General features: G+C 36.2%; 1 protein-coding gene across 26 annotated transcripts in view; it reads right to left on the reverse strand.

Moving 5' to 3' along the window:
- Nrxn1 (neurexin 1) overlaps positions 1-22,958 on the reverse strand; it is a 1,203,268-nt gene that overhangs the window by 667,264 nt on the left and 513,046 nt on the right. For 19 of the 26 annotated variants that reach the window (XM_055619661.1, XM_055619760.1, XM_055619722.1 and 16 more), the window contains 3 exons: positions 17,774-18,157; positions 10,947-11,150; positions 8,440-8,466 (listed from right to left, as the gene is read on the reverse strand). In XM_055619661.1, the coding sequence (XP_055475636.1) occupies positions 8,440-8,466; positions 10,947-11,150; positions 17,774-18,157 (615 nt within the window). The remainder of the gene's footprint in view (positions 1-8,439; positions 8,467-10,946; positions 11,151-17,773; positions 18,158-22,958) is intronic. The other 7 variants (XM_055619820.1, XM_055619713.1, XM_055619854.1 and 4 more) reach the window with 1 other exon arrangement.

Raw genomic sequence — 22,958 nt, forward strand, 5'->3', positions numbered from 1 at the left:
TTAAATTTAAAAGTAAAGAAAAATTATCACATAAAATTAAAAAGTAGAGATGATGAACAAAAGCAAAAAATTGAAGTCACCAGCATTTCACCAAAAAAAGACTTATTTCCAGAAATTTTGGCTCTCGTTCTCTCTCTCTTTCTTTCTCTCCTCTCACTCTCCGCATCTCTTCCTGCTTCTATCCCTCTCTAAATGTCTCTCTCTGTCTCAGTGTGTGTCTCTTTCTGTCTACGTGCCTGTCTCTCTTTTCCGCACTCCCTTGCTCCGTTACTAGAAAAGAAGACAAGAGTCTACTGCTAGGCACGTGTTCTACCATTCAGCTATTCTATACCCTCAGTGTAATATTATTTCTTATACCTATTGGCTGAAATAATTTTACATAGTAGATTATATACTTTGAAGAACTGTCAGAGTACTTTCTGGAATATAAAATTTCTAAGCTGATTTATTAGATTAAAATTTCACAAATAAAAGAGTTGGGTTATATGTACAAGATGTATTTAAATATATCAAAAATCCATCATCTCTGGAGTTATGTTCAGGACTCATGAATGTGGTTTTCAACATTTCTTATAATTTTATGCTATTGTAGTCATTATCATGGTCTCAGTTCTCTGTCTGCCTATATTTATACTATAGATCAGTCTATATTTTAGACATGCTTCAATAATTACAGAAGGTTATTTTCTTTTGATTTAAAGGATTTTTTATAACTCATGAAATACAAAGTACAAGTTTGTTACTTGCAGGTATGACTTCGGTTTCAGAGTTGTTTTTTCACATAAATATATAAAATAACAACTCTAAAATGATTCAGAACTCTTCACATTCTGTAGCAGTGAATGCACATTTGTACTGGAGATTTCCTGATTCCAATTGTGTATCTCATCTTTCATGAACAAGTTTCACTCGCCCCTTTCATTATCCTCATGTAAATTCAAAACATTTATAATTCTTTGTTATTATACAGAGCTCTCCCTCTTCACTCTTTCTTTCTCTTCCTTTCTTTCTTCTTCTTTTTGTATATTTTCATAAGTCTCACATAAAGCAGACCTTTAACTTGCTGTGTACCTAGAACAACTGAATTCCTAGTCCCCCTGTCTCCACTGAAAAATGCAAGATTACAAGCATGTGCAAACAGATTTGCTTATATTGTATATTTCTAAAGTTTATATGTACAAATATATGTAATCAATAGACTGAAATTCCATTGGTTTTAATATTCTAAGTATGAATAAAGCATAGCAAGTCTGGATTTAAGTCAAAGATTGTTTAAGTCAAAGTTAATAGTGATGTGAAGTTTCATTAAAAATATTAATACAGCTCATAGCATTAAGTTTTCTGGAACTCCAGCTGTCTGAATGTCCTTTTTGAAGATAGTGTACCATGTTATACCATGTTTTGAAGCCAAATGATTGGATCAAGAGCAGGCATTCCCCACCAAGGTTAACCTCTTATTAGCTCAAGTGATGCCCTGATTAAAAGCTCTGTCCAATGAGATACTGAAAAGCAATGAGCCGATTCACTTGTTCTAGGAGAGCTTAGATGCAGAGCACACACAGCAAACAGAGAAAGAGCAACAATGGAAAAAATAAAGACACGAAGCCCAGAACAAGCTATGAATGGAAACATTTACAAGGCAAATGAGTCCACCATGGACTTGGAAAAGCTGAGTGGAAGAGAAACAGAAAGAAATCAACAGAAATGAGAGAAGTGACCACAATGCCAGAGGGATGAAAAGACCAGCAGCTTGATGATCATAATCATAAAATACTGAGAAGGGAATTTTGTGAGGGTAGTATCAGAACTCTGCACAATCTTCACAGGCCTAAACCCTATTCAGTCCTCCCCACAAAAAACAGTCTGTGGTGGATGGAATCAACTCACCCTCTACTGATTCTTACTGTGCACTAGTAATAAACCTTTACCCCTAAGACTGTCCTCAAATATAGAACAAATTTAATCCACTACAAACATTAAGGAAATATATTATTTTTTCAAGTACTGACCAGTAATAGCCTTTATGAATTATGTTTGTGATGGTGAGTTCTTACCAAATGCTCAAATATATATTCTCATTAATGGTCAGGGATATTTTAATGTTATCAATTGATATAACAAAATTTTGACAGTGATATTTTTCCATCTAAAAAGCATGTGAGTCAACATGACTTATGACTTAGTAGGAAAATAATTTAATTTTGCTGTACTAAAAAATGTTCTGAAATTGAGGAAAACTAAGCATAAGATGTAAATGTTAGACATTTTGAAAGCTATACATATTATTATGTAAGCTAATTTGCATATATAATCAAATAGAAAATGTCCACCTATGAAAAACTTAAAAATCATTAAACAATATTATCAAAAAATTAAAAAAAATTCTATTTCATATTTTAATCCATGGTGCTTAAATAGCATGTATGTATGCTCAATTAAATATAAGCCAATGTTTATGCTGTCTTTGTCTTTTCAGAAGTTAACTGGACAATGACATCACCTTTTATGTTATGGTTTATCAGGTGACAGGTGGACACTTTCTCTCTTTTGATTTTATATTAATTGAACTCCATGATCATGATATTTATTTTCATATTGTTAGGTAAGTAACTGATAAGACACAAGTAATTAATAAATTTATTTGAATAAAACTGGTAATGCTAATTTTTAAAGGAGTGATTCGATGGACATTTTTTTGGATCACTTTTAGGTATTACTATTTTCTGGAAATTAGATGCTGTTTTAAATGCAAGTTTTTAAACATTTATTAGGGTTTTTTTATCCTATGGAAAGTAGCTGCTTATGGAACTAAATTATTAGAAACACAAAAATAAAGAGCACCTATTCCTTTACAGAAAAAAAGAGACTGCTTCCCTTAGAGATAATGAAACCCTAATCATACATCTTAATGAAGACCGAAAAATAAAAGGAAAATACACCTATCAATAGGAAATAGTAAGTAATCTTATTCTCATTCTTGGTTTTTCTGATTATATGATAATCTGTGAAAATATCACATCTGCACAGAAAAAGAGGGGTGTGAGGAAAGAATGAAAATTAGGAAAACAAAAGGACAAACAGAAGGAAAACAAGTAGGAAGAAAAAAAAATTGAAAAGAGCAAAACCTCATAGTGATATATACAGATGTTCAAAGATCAGTTCTCTCAACAAACAAAAATACTCTGCCAGCAAGCTGCAGTCATTTGGTGACATTTGCTTATTAAAAAAAAAAAAAATCATCTTACAGAAAGAAAGAAATGTAAAAGCCAGAATTGTTTCTTCAGAAACTTTCTACATTTTTCTGTAGATTTTGGCCTAGATCAATGGTAACAAAGCCAGTGCTCGATAGTGAACGAGAACGTGAATCCATTCATCAGGAACTGTGCCCTCACTGGGTTTTAGAAGAGCCTTCACTGCACTCAGAAGTCTTTTCTGAGCTCCCCGGAACACTACAGCTTTCTAGCTCTGAGCAGTGAGGAGACTTGTGACATTAGACCAGGGTCTTCTACCTTCAGTCCCACATCTACTCATGGCTTTGTCTATCTGTGCAGTAAACACTCAGGCAGGGTGCTTACTTCATTCTTTCCTTCTCAAGTTTAAATGTGCAGGTGACTCAAATCAGCGTCTTTTAAATTCCATTGAAGTTTTCATGTTTGTCTAGATTGGTGACTATATTCAAAACCCTCTCCTTATTCAGTTACTGATTTTCTTTTAAAAAAAAAAAACCTATAGTTTTCCCTCTATGTTTCGTTTTCAATTACTCTTAATGTTTTGTTAAAAATAATAATTCATGAACCTGTTTATTATCTTTCCTTTGTACATACATTCAGTTAATAACAATAAATATTCTGTTTTTCTTTTCATCAGCTAATTCAGAGTGTCATCTATCTGACATGGTAGACAACATAAGTCACTTGTGACAATTACAAACTATAAACTCCAATGTTGGGAGAAGAAGCAGAAAACTGCCTTCTAAAGATTTTTCCTCTGCAGGGACCATCCAACTCCTTACTAATTTATACCAACCCCCAGAATGCACTGCTCTCTTTGTGAGTTTCATTCCAACTGACAGTTTGATCACAGCAATCTAAAATGGCTTAAGTGCCTCAGGTTGACATTTTGCATTCTTTTATTGCTTTCCATTTTTATCTACATAGAAAAATTGATGATAACTAATATCCAGTTGATCTTTTCATTCTGGTAATAAAATGATAATACAAAGATCTTATTATCTACCCCAGACATCCATCAAAGTACATTTTCCAATAATAATGCTGCTCAAAATGTTGCTTATCTCTCTTCAAGTTAAAAGTGAGGTTAAGTACGTGGCTTTAGATTTCTTTGTCTCCAGGACTTGGGCTTTGTGTTGTAAAAAGACTTTTGAACTTCAACTGTTGACATTTTGTCCATGTTAATGTTGTCTTCAAGTGTGTTGTTTAAGCACCTTATATAAATCACTTTCTGTAATAAGCCAAAATGAATCGAATGTTATGCCTACAAAAGCTTTAACCCAGTGAGGTTTTATTCTCGTACATAAACAAGAGAAACCCACATTAGAGTTAAGAAAGAAAGAAAGGAAGAGAGAGAGAGAGAGAGAGAAAGAAAGAAAGAAAGAAAGAAAGAAAGAAAGAAAGAAAGAAAGAGAGAGAGAGAAAGAGTAGGAAGGAAAAAAGATTAGGGAAGGAGAGAAGACAAACAAAGCACAAATAAAGAAAAATGAAAGCAAGCAAAGCTGAACCATAGACATATTCAAATCCCTTTCTGGGGTAGAGGAACAGCTCAGTGAATGGAGCATTTGCAGGCCAGCATGAGGAATCGGAGCATGGGTCTCCAGCATGCACAAACAAACCTGGTTGCTGCAGTAATGCTTATAGTGTCTGTTCTGGGACTTGGATCTCTCCAGTTAGGTCACTGACAACTAGTAGGTCTACCCAGTCATTGAGTTCTAGGTTTAGAGAGAGGCTTTGCCTCAAAAAGTAAGGTAGAAAATCATAGAGAAAGAGACTTAGCATTAACCCTTAGCCTTTGCAAGTGTCTGCACTGACTCTGTCTCTGTGTCTATCCAGTGTCCCTGTCCATTTCTCTCTTCCTCCCTCCTCAGCACCCTCCATACACACATACACACAACCACACACACATTGGCACACACACACACAATCTGTTGTTCTAGTGGCTCATGTCTTCTTGTAGGCAAGAACATCTGTAATTATGCCACTAGCATGGAAAAACAAAAACTATTGAAAAAAACAATAGAGCTGCATCTAGACTTGTAATGTTTGACTTGGAAGTGGCCACTCCAAGTCATGCATTTGAACACTCACTTGGAGGCAATATTTGAGAGATTATGGAAGTTGGTTGAGGAAGTATGACACTGGAGGCTGGTTTGGAGAGCTTAAAGCCTCCTACCACTTCCAAGTCTTTGTGTGTGTGAAGATGTGAGCTTTCAGATTCCTGTTTCTTTCACTATCTTTGCAGCCTGCTCTCATACCTCTCTGTCATAATGGACTCATTCCTTTGGAGCTACAAGCCCAAATATATTCTACTCTCTATAAGCTGTTTATGGTCATGGTGCTTATCATAACAAAAGAGGCACTGATACACAGGATGATCTGTTTTCCTCAATGCAGGAAATAAGGACAGGACAATCTTCCTGCCCTTTATTCTGAGCAGAGGATGATGGGCATCAGTGATGCTTGTGTTTATCTTTCAGCACATGAGTTTTCAAAGTTGTAAATATTAAATACATTTTCATGCTGATATCAGCAAAGATGTGCCAGTGAACTGAGGTTGGTTTGGGACACTTATCCTTTACCATCTAGTGGCCACAAGGAAATTCTTGGGATTTAATTCTGTCATCTCTCAGAGGAAACCTGGTGTGCCTGCTAAGGAAGCTTCTAGAGATACATCAAGACTAGCAAAGTGGGACTGGTAAAGAAACATACCAGGGGTGTCTTATAGGGAAGAGTTGAAAACACACAGTTAGGTCCTCTTCTCTACTCAGCAGGTTTCACTGTCAAAAACTGGAAAATGAGACACTGACATATTTTCTTCTCCTGATGAAGGGTAGAGATTATAAACCCAGAAAAGAGGATATAAGGGTATACTCTAGAGACTGCAGAGCAATTCTAAGGAAATAGACATAAATGTATCACAGATGTCTTCTATTTAATCTACTTTCTTAATGTGTGAAAAACTTTTTTTTGTTATAGTCCGTTAAGTTCCTGTGCTGGTTTTCTTAAAACATATCAAGTAAAGTGCTTCATATTAATATGTCAAGACAGTGATGTTATGCAAATGTGACTTTGTAAATGTATATTAATTGTCAGAGTGTCAGATAAGCTATGGCTCACAAAAGTTCTACACAATTAATTGTTCTTTGAAGTTAGAATGAGATAAAATTATTCATAATTAAAAGTGCACATCAGGTGACAATAGATGAATATTATTAGATATGTAAATTCCTGACCATCCTCAAATTTGACTCATTTTATGAAACTCACTACATCTGTCCATTGCATCCCAAATAAAACAAAGGCAAAAGAAAATGGGAACATTACCTGGTTCTTGAATGTTTCCTCCAATGGCTAAAGTCAAGCTAAGGCATTTGCAGTCCTGTACGAACTGTGCACAAAAAGCTTGCAATCCATTAATTTAATTCAAACATTCAAGTGTAACTTATATTACTTTAAAAAAAATCACTAACCAGTGAAAATATTTGTCTTCAAAGTTATTATTCTATGAAACATCCAAAGTATGGAGAAAAACTGTCCATAGTATCACAGACTTTTATTAGACAAAGAAAGTTTGGGTCTAAGAAGACTAATACATACTCAACACATGTTCTAAGTAATTGCAGCTAAAAACAGAAAATCACATTTGACTTGGTGAATTCCATTAATTTTCAGAGTGCACATTTTTCTTTTTATAAAGTTAAAAGTTAATGTGTTATTTCTGTGCTTAATACAAATAAAAGAATAGGAATAGGTAAGGTGGAGGTCTAGAAAGGAATATCTTCCCCACAGGAACTTTTTACAAGTCAGTAAGAATCAGTAGACCGTAGCTTGGCATTAAGGGACAGATTTGCCTTTGAAGAGAGTACTTTTTGGGCCTTCACTTTGCCTCTGTCTGCACTGCTGGCCACCCAGGTGTCAGGCCTAGAAAAAAACCTATAAAATTTCTTTTCAGGAGGCATCCAAGAGAATGAGTGGAGAGAAGATGATGCATACTTGAAATTACATTTGTCTTAAAGCTCAGAGAAATAATTTTAGGAATTATTTTGTTTGTGATAATTTTAAGTGCTTGTCATGGTTATAATTCAAAGTTTATTTAATGATTTATCAGACTCACCTTTTTGCTTAAAATATTACCCCACATGGGGACAAATATGAATTGCTTGTATTCAAAACCAAGACTATCCAATAATATGCATTGGTTAGACAAGTTATTTTGCTTTTGCTTTTTTCCCCTCAGAGAATGAGTTGTTGCCCTTTGGAAACACAACCAAATATTTCAGGAGTCCCAACAATGCACAGGCAGCTTTCTTCAAGGGCCACAGACCAGAATCTTACTATGTCAATGAGAGATTAGAGGATCGTTAGAATCATTTTATTAAATAGCTAATGAATTTGTGGTCATTGGAAGAGCTCTCTTTATGTGGTCAGCAAAACCTGGAAAAGAAAAATCTAAACATTCACATCGAGAATTGGAATCAATTTACTTATTACCTAATGCTAGTGCTCAAAATAAAACCACAGTCCTTGCTTCCTTTCTGATCTCCTTCAAAGTTAAAATAAAACTCAGTCCATGCATCTTTCTGACTCACCATTTGGCATGCATATCAAATATTTGAATGATTTTAGGTATTTTTGTAGATATATAATCAGGATGTAAAAATTCATATAAATTTTCTTAATAATCAAGAATGTACTGTTCAGATTCATAATTTTCTAAGAATGTATAATAGTGAAGAATGTTGTGCCTTCCACAATATATACAAAAATGTAAAACTTTGTATGAATTTAGAATGATTAAGAATTCTCAAAATAAGATAAGATAAACATTTCTTTTATATATTTGAATTAAGGGATAGGAAACTAAGACCCACAGTGTGTTTTTCTATTTAATTATGAAAGAAACTACTGGACTCCAAGATCTGACCAAATAACAATTCATTATCTGATGGCCTCTATAGACATCTATGTCTTCTGTTTCAAAATATATGCCACCACTTTCCCACACAGGAGCAGGAACTACAATGGAAAACCCTTTAGGCTGGATTAAATATAAAATGAATTTTTACACCCCAGATGATGGACTGGTTATGTTTCAAGGTGAGATCATGAGTTTATAAATACATTTCTCTTACTCTCTCTCTTTTCCTTGACTAGCTTACATTGTAATGGAGGAAAAACAGTTTAAAAATTTTGAATAGGCACTTACTGGAATTACAGTTAATCCTGATACAATCTAGATGGGGAAGAATAGATGAAAAATGAATATTTATCCTTCAAGGTAACAGCTGCAGACATCCAATAAAATTACAGTCCACCCTTCCGGGGACAGACACATGCAAATTTGGCCACTCCATATCACTATTATTTATATAATTCTAGAACCCAGATTTATTGTTACGAAATTGTACTATTGGAAATAAGAGAATGTTTAAAAATATGGCCAACTCAAACAGAGCTACATGGTGACAAATCTAAGTGAGATAACAAGTAGTTAACTGTCAAAGATGTTTGGCTTAGACTGGTTGCAACATTCTCCCCATATGTGAAAGAACATGCTATTATTCTCAGCAAAAGTACAAAGTGCTCCGTCACAATGGGGTACAGCGCAAGCTCAGCTAGGCTCAGACATCTTGGACTTCTGAAATCTAATATCCCACAAAGGCCAACAAAATTATTTACAACTGCAGTTGTAGTCACATGGAAAAATAAAATAAAATTTTTCTTTTTTCATCCTACTTTTTTTTATATTACTCTTTTGATTTTGATGTTCTGGCTCACTAAATGTTTATAACCAGATATTGGTGGATTCCACACCATGTATTCACAGAAGAAGAAAAGGAAAAGTTGCATGGACCCTTAGAAACCACAATGGCTGTGGAGCCATCCTAGGGAGCACACTGGCCTGTGCCTTCCTTATAGGCTACTAATGTTAATTTTGTGCATTGAGTGTCACAGTTAACTCTATGTTCCTGACTTTCCTTTTTTATGTGCTCTCCTCACATGAAAGCAGATATAAAAACAGGATTTCTGGTGTGGACAATACAGTGATTATTTTTATAAATCTACATGGAATGTTTGGTTTATATTTATATTAATGCCTTTGGGGAGCATGGAAAATATAAACCTAGATTCTGTGTCCATATAGCTAAGTTTGTCATGTGTCGTCAACCGCATCAGAAAAGTGGTTGCAAACAGCCAAGGACCAGCAGCTACACAACTCCTTCTACAGAATGCTTTGCTGGTGATACTCTCTCTCGAGTTCTCATTTCCAGCTATCAGCCTCTTAGTGCAATTCAGCCTTTTTGTCCATTTTCTTGTAGTAACCTATCATTGTCACTAGAGGGAACTCTAATAGAGCCATAAATTCTTTAAACAAACTTAATTTTATTTATATTAATTGAATGTAATAATTAAATCCACTAAACTAACAAGAGTTACTTTTGTATTTTATGAGCTAATATCCTACCCATCACAATTTGAAAATGTATGTAGGATTGTCACAAATGTCACATGTTATTTTGTTCTTACCATATTTCTAAAAACAAATCTACATGATTTCAAAATTTGTTGTTTTTTTTTTCCCTCTCCTGATTCATGTGTGTGTGCGGTGTCTTTGTGTGTTTCTGTATTTAATACTTCATGAACTACAGTAAAACCTCATTCATTTTCACTTACTTGGATTTAATGATAATATTAAAATTTATTTGGCAGAATATTAAATCTTCATTTGGTTCACATTCTTGGGTTGCTGAGCCATGAATAACAAAGATTTTGAAAGGCAAAGCTCAGGTAGAAAACTAACTTCAAGTATTCAGGAGAGGTTGATAGCAGAAATTGCAGGCACCAGGGATCTCCTTAAGGAGGGATGTTTTCTCTCCATTCACTGCAATAAACTTCTAAGCCCATCGCTTCACAAGATTTTGAAGCTTTTAGCGATTTCAGGTTTTAAGTTTAACTGAACAATAATAAAGTGCTCAATTTTTAAAATTCTACAATTCAATGTTTTGGGTTTTTTTTTCTTTTGTTTTGTTTTTGTTAGTTTGATTTTTTGACTCCATAATTCATCTAGGTGGGTGAGGTTTTACTGTAGCAACCATTTTGATGGTACCTTTAATCAGGAAAGCATTATCTCTCTGTAAAGGAGCCTGTGTCCTTACTGTTCTCATGGCTGTTTGCTGAGGGCCGCAGACTTTGGGCATTGAAGGGTTGTGGATCGCTGAATGACAGCAAAATATCCCACACAGTACTTCAAAACAGAGGAGATGGAGGACCATAACGATGATTTTTCAAAGGAGAAGCCCATGGAGGAAGTAGCAACAACTGTTGGTCTAGATATCAAAGTATAAATCGAATATTTCATGTGCATGCTATCTAACACATGTAAACTTTTTTTGTTGTTAAGGTATCACCTATCACCGATTAGAACATCAGAAAATGTGATAGTAGAAAAATCCAATTTGAGGCATTTTAAAGCCTTTTGAATTATGAATTCAAAGTTTTCAATTTCATCTCACTGATAGGGCTTCTCCGAACCCTTGTTGGTAGGAATCACAAAACACTAGATTACGTTGAACAGAAAAAGTGATGCCCACTAAAGCATTAATCAATTGTTTTAACTTTCCATAGCAAACAGGCTAATTGATAAATGTTTGCAGGCAAAACTGAACAAAAAAATGAGAAGTGTTAGCTTAATGGCGGAAGGCATGTTGTTACCTAGATTGACCGTGAGTTTCACACGTCCCGCATCTAGTTCCAGTCGAAGGGTATCCGCTGAGTCTCTAGAAGTGGTTGCCATCAGAATACCATACGCACGCTGGGATCTGAACCGTAAGGACACATCCTCAGCTTCAGTGTGCATCACCACCGGGAGCTGGATTTTCATGAACATACTCCCATCATAGCTCAAAACCGTTGCCTCTATAGGAAAAAAAATTCAGTTCAGTTTTGGTTAGTATAGTGCACATACACTCGGGAAACAGTAGTCTGCTAAAGTATTCTTGACAGGACATCAAGGGTAAAATCAGCTTGTCTGATTCAGAAATGAGTTGCTTGTTTTCTAATGGCAAGGAACATCCTAGCAGGGATTCCTTTTGTCAAGTATGTACTAACACCCAGAAAGTTCCTCTACCTAATTCGTATCCTATAGCATTGACCATATGGGGCTGTAAATGTTTAATGAGCATTTCCCTTCTAAAAAGCATAGATCATGTTGTTTTGAATAGCTACAGTGAAAACCTGGTTGGAAACACTGCAATGATGGATATGTGTATGGACAGTGAGAGCCCCGACATTCCATAAGTCAGCCTTTCCTTGGCTCTGATTGACTCTTCATGAGCTAAATACCAAGACAGGAGGGAGAGCCGAGGCAGGAGAACAGGGGGCTTAAAGAGAGAAACAAAATTGTGGGTGGAGGCATCTCTGAGACAAGCTGGAGACCTATGACAGGGTATACTCCTGGGAAGATATGGGGGTGACTCTAGGTGAAAACCCTAGTAGCAGGGGTCATAGAGACTGAAGAAGCCACCCTCAAACAGGACTCCTAGTGGGGGGAGAGGAATACAAACCCACCCACAAAAACTTTGACCCAAATTTTCCCTGCCTACAAGATGTGCAGGAATAAAGAATGAGCAGAGATTGAGCAATTAGCACACCAATGTCTGGCCACACCAATGCCTGAGACCCACACCAAGGAGGAGAGCCAACCAGTGACACTATTAACAACACACTGCTATGCTTGCAGACAGGAGTCCAGCATAACGGTCTTCTGAAAGGCTCCATCAGAAATGGACTGGAAAGATGCTGAGACTCAGTTAAACACTGGGTGGAGTTCAGGGAGGCTTGTGGAAGAGGAGGGGGGAAGATAGAGGGAACAGGAGCTCCATAGAAGACCAACAGAGCAACTAACCTGGGCACAGGGGGGCTTGTGGAGACTGAAGAACCAAGGACCATGCATGGACTGGACCTAGGCCCCCTACACATATGAACCAATAGGAAGCTTGATCTTCATGTTGGTTTCCTAGTAAGGGGAGCAGGAACAATCTCGGACAAGGACTCTGTTGCCTGTGTTCGATCAAAGTGGAGCTGCCTTGCCAGGCCACTGAGGAAGAGGATGTGCTCAGTTCTGATGTGAATTGATATGCTGGGGTGGGCTGGTAGGGGGTCTCCCTTCTTTGAGGAGATAGAGGAAAGAGGGAGAAAGGGTGGGACAGAGAGGAGAGGAGGGAGGGGACTATGATTGGGCTGCAAATTGAATAAATAAATAATTTTTTTTTTTAAAAAAAAAAAGCAAGAGTGTTACGGGAAGATATCTAAGGCCAGGACTGTCTGGAAAATCCATAAGAACAGAGGCTACTATCAATATTTTTTTCATAACATCTACTCCAAAATGGAAATATTATTAAAATAGAGAAATCAACCCTTTCTATCAAAGCTAATATTCCAAAACAGAAAATGTTAACAACATATCATCAAGTAAGCAATCAGGGTTCTACTGTGTTACTGTACTTAATGAGCCCAACTTTTAAGATACCTCAAATTGTAATTATTTTAAGTGTTCTTAGCAAACAAATAATTTAAAATATCATCTATAAACACAAAGCTGATGTCCTAAATTTTGAATTACCCCCAAAACATCTCTAACTCTATACAAGGAATAGGGGTGGAGCTAGGACTAGGGATTTGCGTGGGTGTATTTCTAACTTAAAGTAGAAGGAAACATGATATTAACCACATGAAATTAGTAGCCAAACTGCTGATTACAGACTGCTTAGGGACCAGCACCCCTCTGTGGAATATTGTGTTACCCATACGGTGGTGGAATATTGTGAAAAAAGTATGAGCCGTGTTGCTTTCTTGTTGCTTCTGGTAATTCAAACTGTCATTTAATAAAAAGAAAAAAACGTTCTGGAATGAAAATAAAATGTCATTATTATGGATATTTACACAGCATAACCATTGGTTTTACTGCTATACTTTTGCTCATTATTAAGATTATATTCTGGTGTGGCTTTCAAAGTTTATCTTTCAGAAAGTCAGGACAGTCCAATACTCTTCCTACAAGATTTTTTGATTTGTTTTTATTCAAGGCGGGAACATGAAATGTGACTCTCTAAGTGCTGCATGTTTCCAGGACTTGCTCCCCCATACTCTGCATTTCCACCCAGACTTGCATTAGTGGATCTTCAGCAACATGCGAGCTCTCTTTCCTAGACCTTTTGAGAAGAGACTCCTTCATCTACTGCCTATTTAACAACTCTACTTAAAATAGAATTAAAAACCCATTCTGAATTCATCTTTTCCCAAAAAAACTTATTCCAACCCCTTCCATCTCAGCAAGTGATGTTTACATTACTGTCCAAAAGCAACCCAACTATTTCACTGTTGTTCAGCCTTTTGTCACATTTATAATCCTTTGCCTTAGTTGCTTGCCTTTTGTCTTCATTACGAAACTATTTCAATCTCTGTCATCTTATTTAGATAGCTAAAATAGTTATCTATGTGGTATAGCTATGCCTACTCTTTCTTTCTGCACATAGCAGCCAAGTTAAGCCCTTATACAGGGAAACCTTCTCTGTTAGATCATTCTTTGGGTTAGATCACATCTCCATTTTTCTATTGTAACTGGATCTCCTCTGTCCTCAGCTTTTATCGTCATCCCCTCCAGTTAGTCTGTTACCATTCCAGGTCCATCCATTATTGAATCACTTGCACTCACATATGCCTGTATCTGGAAATTTCTCAACCTGCATCTATTAATGTTTGTTTCCTTTGGATGTCTGGATTTCAGTGAAATCTTCTTTTGGACAATATGGTGCCCTCCTCAGCTTATTCCATACTGAATTATCATCTCTCATTTTTTCCAATTGCAATTACTCATTTGTTTGGGTGGTATCATTTGCAACTTCCCTTTTGAAAGTACCTGGAGGAAGTAGATCAGTTGCTCCCACTCTGGCACCAGTAAATGATGGAGCCAGACCCAGCAGAGGCAGCATAAATGCTTTTTGAATTAGCAACTGCAATCTACACTGAAAGCACATGAAAGATCTTTTCTTCATGTGGATACGAAGCTTGTACAAGCATTCCCCAGAGCAATGAAGCATTTATTATGTCTACTAACAGAACAATCAAGTTTGATAATGTCTGACAAAAAACAAAAAAAACAAAAACAAAAAACAACTCTAATTTGAAGCTTAGACAAAAAAACGGTTTTGTTTATCTAAATGCCCTGTTGTTAGGCCTAGACCTAATTGCTGAGAACATAAAATATAATATTATAATATATGACATTATCTTGTATCATCAAGTTTTCAAATGAAATAGGAAGTTTCTCCATGGGACAATGTTGTAAAAGCCATAAGTCAATGCAGATGACCAGGCAGTAGTTGCCTAAGAAACAATTAAAACATGAGCATAAAGTCATAGTGAGCTCTAAAGGGTTTTAGAATAACTTTAAGTTAAATTTGATACTTTTTTTTCCCTTTTCTAATCTTTGGTCAATCGTGCAAAGCAACAAATAGCTCAATAAAAGTAATAAATCCATTGTAGATTGCTTTGTTACTTTGCTACCATATAGATAAAAGGACTAAACTATTATTAGTTTTATTTTGTTTAATTAATATGCATGACTACTCTGTTGTGTTATAATCATATTTTAAATAACTTCATTTTCTCTTTAAAAATTGCTCAGTTTGAACACATCTTTTTAAAAATATACAATTAACAATTAGTCATAAAATTGCTATGAAGTACAATCCAGAGTAGGGGAAAAAACAAGCTCGTTAGCATTCACTGTTCTCCAAAAAGCTTCAGGAATGGCATAATAGTAAGGTAATAAACCTCGAGTGCCCCCATGTGCCATTTCAGACAATTCTCAATGTGAAGATAACTTGTTGATAAATGACAACCAAAAGCTTAAATGACTCCTCATAATTAGGGCTGATGTTTAATTAGACAAGAAATGGAAAATGCACAAGGTTGAAATCTAGTACTGCCAAATAAATGTTAGGCAACATTCTGACATTGGAAAGTTCTGCTATTTGGCAGAATCTTTCAACATTTTGCAAAAATTATTTTATCACTTGGAACAACAAAAAATAATCCTTTAGAAGAATAATTATAAGACATTGCTTCCCAATGGGGAAGGAAAACAATTTCAATTTTGCTGTCTCTGTTTCCTTCATCCATGTCATTAGGTTTGATAAATTTGCTTTTCTGCATTATTCCTTGTTGCAACCTAAAGTGTACACCTGTGCTTAGTTTTTCAGAAAGGCAGTCACATATTGTGATCAACGATGAAAATCAGACAGAGAGCCAAATTATACTGCTCTGACATCTGCCCCTCCATCTGTTAGAATTTAACAAACAAGTATAAAGTGGACCTCTAATTGCACCAATGCTCTTATTTCACATTACCCTAAGAATAATTTTTAAGTGATCTAACCTTCAAAACTTGTTGCATTAAAAATGACACATAAAGAAAATGCAACATTTATTATCTACGCACGACATAATTTCTGTATTAGTCTTTCTTAAAGAATTAATTAATGTATAAAAACTTATCTTCCTGTTTAAGTCACAACTACTTTCCTTATGTATTTTTTTTGGCTCAAATAATGTGGCATTAGCATAACTGCAGCATGATTCTCTATGATGCGGTGTGCACATAATAATTATTACAATTTATTCTGGATGTTAAAACCGAGAATTTTATAAATGTCTTTTTATTTCAAGAATTGCCAGTCAGTTTTCATGTTCAACAATCTAATATGGTATGAGTGTATCTGGAGAGGAGACACAATCAAGAAATTCCAATGGAATTTGAAACACAGAGGTCCAGGCATGACCTTGTGTTTGCTGAGCTAGGGCCCAGCTGAGAACTGGACAGATGCCACATTCTATGGTATTGAACCTGGAAACCATTTTATACTACCCTTGCTTTCAGGAGAGGCAAAGTCATGTGGGTAAAACATCAATAAAGAAGAGAAAATACTTCTTGCAAGATGCTGTTGTAAGCCAGAACAAGAATAACATGATATCATTATTTTAACCTCAAAATGCAACTAGGAGACAAAGCTGCAAAAATTCCCAGCTAAGGATGAGTTTAAAATGTATGCTTAATCCCAGTGTTTGCTCTTAAATTTTTATTTGAAATCTGTATATGCTTTCCACTTCTACCTCTAATCATAGCAGTATACAAATATTCCCTTTCTCTTCCTCTGACTCAGAAAGCTCTGTCATTTCTAGTTTCATTTTGCCACGTGTAGTAGCAGAATACTGCCACAGGGTGGTACACTATGCATATTTAACTGGAGGTTTTGGTATTTCATTTGACAGTAGAGTTACACACTTTCTCTGGCTTCACTCAACCAAGAGGCATCAGGATAACTGGCATCTTTCTGAGTGAGTAAAATTAAAACAAAATTTTAATTCACACACGTCAGCTAATCTCACATTGTGCCTAACTATATTTTACTTTGTGAGCTATGTCATTTGTTCCTCCCTTTTGGCAGTTTTCCAAAACCAAAATAAACAAACTAATTAGGAAGGAAAAGCAAAGAGGAATTTACAAGTATGAAAGAATAGCTAGGTTGTAATGTCAATTCACTGGAATTACAATAGTCAGATAATACCATAAGGGGAATGGCAGTGTCTACATGTTGTGAAGCAATCTATTGAGCTGCCTAATTCTATTGCACAGAATGGTGATAGTATTTTGATACATAGTTTAATATATAATTATGTTATTTTGTTAATATTTATTTGTGTATTACTATAAGATAAAAAAATTAAAATCATATATTAATTTTGAATTCCATAAATACCCACCTTTTCCTCTTGAACTTTTAGGTCAAAGTAATTTAGAACTATTTTATGATTGAAGTGAAACAAGTAACTGTGTGTGGCTTTTTGAGAAGTACCTGGTAATGATTAGGTTCAGTACCCCAGGAAGAAATGCTATTTGCACCATGAAAGAACAATGGAACCACTCACCAATATTTTTTCATATTGATTTTTAGTTTCACTGTAGAAAATAAGTGACAATGGGCATAGTGACTAAACCATTCATCTAAAGCCCGGGATCGATGGAAGGACATGCTTGCAACTATTTGTTCTGGTATGTTTTTTTTCTGTGAACCATGTCTTCAGACTAACTGTTGACATTATCCTCATTCTTTTTTCAGTGCTCATTCCTCTCCTTACAAACGAAGAGGAGGAGAAAAACAGGTAGCTTTATTTTTCTCAGGGAGGGTGCCTGTACAGAGACTGCATATACTCAACTAAGCCTTAAAATCAAGCATGTAAGTACCTCCATAATCAGCTAAAAAGTGAGCAAAAGAGGCTCAAACACACATTCAGAGCTATGGCTGCCTACAAACAACCCCTTTTGAAAATCACTAAAGGCTCCTAAGTAAACTGTGTCCAGTCCAGGTTTTCACTATGTGTTACTTCACTAGAAGTTGTTATGTTTCATTTCAGGCTTGAAGTACATACTTAGTACACATTTCTTCCAGGGGACGAATTGTAGAACTTTGAAAGCCTACCTCTCTCACAGGACCTGCCGAGATAGCCTGTTCCAGAGCAATCACAGACATATCTGTTCCAACCATCCCTGCACATGCCATTGTTTTTGCAGGGATTACTAAGGCACGGTTTTGCTGTCTCCCTTGAGCAGGATGGCTTCACTCCAGCGGTACTCTGAATTTCCGCCATCTGCCGGATGTCTTTGCTCTGGCCATCAATGAACAGATCCCGGATGCAGCCCACATAGCCATAGTTGAGCAGAGCAGTCCACACCTCGGTGGGGAAGACAAGGCCAGCCTTATTTTCTGGCAAGCCACCCAGATACAGCTCATCATCTAGGTCCAGGATCTCACTCTCACCAGGAGCTGTGTAGGGAGTGCGTAGTGTATTGACAGAAATGGTACCTGTTATAAAGACAAGAGAATATGAAGTTGTTTATATGTACAATACGATCTGGTTTTATCCTTTTCCCTCTTATATGGTAGAGTGTGAACTCCACAAGGCCAGACATTTCTATTTTAATAATTGCTTGTATTATTTTAAATTAAAATATAATAACTCATTTCTTTATTCTCTTCACCCCTCAAAACTCCCCCATATACCTCTCCTTGCCCTATTTCAAAATCATGTCTTCTTTTTTAAAATTAATTGTTATGTACATATATGTACATAAATTTCTTATTCTTTTTATTTCAGTGTCTGATATCTCCAAGCATAACAAGTCATTCATGGTATTACATAACTTTAGAAATAAAACAAAATTACAATTAATGTGGTCCTATTGATATCATGGAAACTAATGTACATATACAACTAATAGTGGATGCTAACTTTAAACACCTCAAATTTAAAAAAAATATATCATATAATAATGAAATAGACATTTACTATACCTTTATACTAAGTTACTGAACCTTTAAATTCAGAACTCAGGAGACAGAAGCAAGAGGATTTGTATGAGTCTCAGGACAACCTTTTCTTCATAGCAAGCTCCAAGCTAGCCAGGACTAAAGATCTTATCTCAAATAGATATATAATGAATTTGTGAGCCAAAGAAAGACTATTTGTCTTTATCTTTAACAGATTTGATTATTTTGTTTGGATGTAATAATTTGAAAGATTTCCAAAGTCAAAGTGAAACTTCTTGTAGTACATGCATGTATTGATTCATTTCTCTGGTTTGGGCTTTACCAGCTCTCTGGTGGAGCTGTACACAAAACAGAAGTCGGTCTTGTGTGTTCAAGAAAACAGACCAGGCTCTAGATAAGAAACACCATAGGAATGTTCACTATTAAATTTTGGTGAAAAATTCAAGAAAAATACTTTCTCTTTAAACCAAAGCACTTAATAAATCAAAAGTTTCCCTTTTCACTTCAAGCTGAAAATAATCTATTGATTTACAATTATACAAAAATCCAAGACTCAAGCATTAAATGAACAGTTATTCATTCACATAGAAATTTTTGAGAGTTATAGAAGAATATGGAATCCATAAAATGACTAAAAGTACATTTGTGATAAAAAATTAAATATGTACTGTCATATCATAAAAATTCCTACCAGTAATCTATAAACAAAATGTTTTGTGTTTTTTTTTTATGGAAAAAGCTGAGGAAGGGAATACAAGTACAACCATACAGTACACCTGCCTCTCAGGAACCCCAAGCCCCGGGCTCTCCCCAGGGGAGTACATGAACCTAAGTAAGGAGACTAGGCTGCTGATTCTCATTCTACATCCAGCAGCACTTTAACTGCTGGCAGCAGGGCCCACCTCCGGCTGAGCTACATAAAGGAATTTGTCTTTCTGAGGGAGAAGTGGCTCATGGGAGCCACTGACAGAGACTGCCTGGGTGTCCAAGTCATTACGAGGAGATTTGTCTTTCTAGACTTTCACAAAAAGCAGTGGAAAAGTTCCCAAGGAAGAAACACAGACATTGCTATTTTGGTCTTGCCAGGAAAGGGGAACATTGTGGATTTTTGATGGAGGCTGTTGAAAAGGAGAAGAGAGAGATAGAGAGTACTAATTTATATTCATCTCATTTGTGGCAATGTTTAGGAGAAAATTTTCATTTTGAAGCACATCATACCCATAAAATATTATTTTTAAAATATAGTAAAAGTAACTTTGGAAAATGAGACACATAATATTATGGTGAGGGGACTCATATCTAATGGAATGATAATTAAAAAATAATTGTTTTTCAATAAGTACTGTCCAAAATACCTAAGAAGTGAATGTGTATATGGGCCCTATCTGCTGTAGCAGTTAATGTGAGTTATAAGCTGAAGAAAGTATAACTTGAGGACAAGAAAAAAAAGGCAGCTGTGAAAAGAAATGGGATAGACAATTGACGACTTCAAGAAGAATTTTTTGAAATAGGATTTGATAAATATATAAACATGTATATACATGATAATAATATATACATATATTTGAGAGGAATCTATTTGAGGAATACAACTTAGAAAATGAACAATACAACACTATGATGAGATTGGTGATATATTTTTTAAATGTTGTTGCCCAAATTCCCATTTTATTTATAGAACAAGCTTAATTCAGCTCAAGAAGATTAAAAAGCAATTGGCAGAACTAAATTGCTTTTAATCAGACTGCAACAATATGCAAATAAGAATTCTTGGGCATCCCCAAAACTCAGGAATTTATTGGCTAAAGCAATGCCATATTCTCTCTATTTCTTCTATATTACATCTAGAACATTCATTGGGTGTGGAGTGGGTGTGTTTGTGTATGTATGCAAAAGACAGAGATAGCAAGATAGACAGAGAAATAAAAGAGACCAAGAATGATAAAGAGAATGAATCTTTATGTATTACTATGTCTGTTATGTATATAGAATATTGGTATGTTGTTTATGCAAATATGTGTACAGATATCTGTGCCTGTGCAAGTATGTGAGGCCAGAGTTGGATATTGGAGTACTCTTCTGTAATGCTCCACCTTATTCCTTTGCAGCCAGCAAGCATCAAAACTCAGGATCCCACAGCCCTAACCCACACACACTTTTAGTGTCAAAGGAGTACGAGTGACCACACCTATCTTGTTATATTAGTGCACACATAAAAACTTCAGTTTTCATGCTTGCACATCAAATACCCTTACTGTCTAAGGTCTCTGGCCTCCCACATCTGTACTCAGATAGACAAAGCTTGTGCTAAGTATTTAAAATAATTATAGGAGGAATGACAAGATGGAGACAAATATCTGAGGGGCACAGTATCCAAGACTCTGAAAGTGTTGAGTGGACAGTCAGCTGGATTCAGAGCATTGACTTTGGGCCTTCCCAGACTAGAGAGGACATCCTGTGAGAGTTGGGGCCAATAGGATCCAAGCCCCTGAGGCTGGATTCCTCTTGCTCCCCTGAGGACAGCTTTAGGATTCCTGACATATTTGGGCTCAATTGAATCCAGGCCCACTGTGGCCTTCTTCCAGGTCTAAGAGTAGCAAACCATTGCCCCCAGCATTTTCGCATACACTAGTGAGTGCAGAGTCCCAGATCCAGGGAACTTGCTCTCTAGCACCCAGACATTAGATCTCTCCCATCCATATGACCGCAGCTTCAGGATTACTGGGGCAGTGTTCCCCGTATACAAGCCATGTTTCTGCTGGACATGCTGTGGAGACCAGACAAACAACAGAAGTGCAAGATTGTGAATCTAAGATGGTACAGCCCAGACGAATCTAAGTAGCAGAAGCACAGAGTCCCGCAGGCCGGAGGCCGGTAAGCTGCAACCCAGCTCCCTTCTGAGACACCTACCATAGCCCATCAAGGCATCTGTTCATGTGAGCTGCATCCCCACCCCCACCTGAACTTTTACCTTGCTCTCCAAGGCACTCTTTCCAGCGCTTGAGCCACACCCCTCAAGACAACTGCTCCTGGCCTGCGCTTTCTCTTCCTTAGCTGCATCAGAATCTCTAGCACCCATTCTTGAGCCCCTAGACAGCTTTCATATTCCTGAAGACTACTCCAGATGCCAGAGACAGGCATATACAGTGCGGTACAGACTCCAGGAACAAACAGTCAAGGCTATGGGCAACCTAATGGCTAGAGGCCAGTGTAAGAACACAATCAACAAAAACCAGGACATCATGGCTTCACCAAAATCTCCAAAAATCAATGGCTATTCTAATGCAGCTGAAATACAGGAAAATGATCTTAAATCTATGATTATGAAGTTATTAGAGTTACATGAAGAGGAAACAAACAAATTTCTCAAAGAAATACAGACAAATAAATAGAGTCCATCATGAACAGACAGGAATCTACAATCCAACAGATGAAAGAAATGAATAAAATCATTCAAAACAAGAAAATGGAATTAGAATCAATAAAGAAAACATGAAACAAGAAAACCCTGGAGCTGAAAAACTTAGAGAAGAGATTAGGAACCACAAAGGTAAGTATCACCAATAAAACACAAGACTTGATGGAGGAAAGACTCACTGACATTGAAGGTACAATTAAAGAAATTGATGCATCGCTCAAAGAAAACATAAAAAAAAGAAAACTTCCTGACACAGAACAGCCAAGAAATCAAAGACACCATGAAAATAATAGGTATAGACAGAAAAAAATATTCCAGGCTCTGAGGTCCGAAAAAATATTTTCAAGAAAATCATAGAAGAAAATTTCCCCAACCTAAAGAAAGAGATGCCCTTAAACATAGAAGAGGCTTACAGCACACCGAATAGACTAAACCAAAAAAGAAATTCCTCCTGCCACATAATAGTCAAAACACTAAATCTACAGAACAAAGAAAAATATTAAAAGTGGCGAGGGAAAAAGGCCAAGTAACATACAAAGGCAGAACTATCAGAATCATACCAACTTCTCAACAGAGATTATGAAAGCCAGAAAGGCCTGGGCAGATATCATGCAAACAGTAAGAGACCACAGATGCCAACCCAGACTACTATACCCAGCAAAACTTTAAGTCAACATAGATGGAGAAAACAAACTATCCCATGACAAAACTATAAACATTACATATGCAGCAGCTAATCCTTGTGGAAGATACTAGAAGGAAAAGTCCAACCCAATGGGATCAACTTCACACAAGAAAACACAGGATAAAGATAACTTCACAAAAAAAAGCAAAAGAAAACAAACACACAAGCAAACAATCACCACCAAGTATGCATAAAAGGAACTAACATTCATTAGTTACTAGTATCTATCAACA

Source organism: Psammomys obesus, unplaced genomic scaffold (assembly GCF_907164565.1).
Source record: "Psammomys obesus unplaced genomic scaffold, mPsaObe1.curated_primary_1811, whole genome shotgun sequence".
Lineage (NCBI taxonomy): Eukaryota > Metazoa > Chordata > Mammalia > Rodentia > Muridae > Psammomys > Psammomys obesus.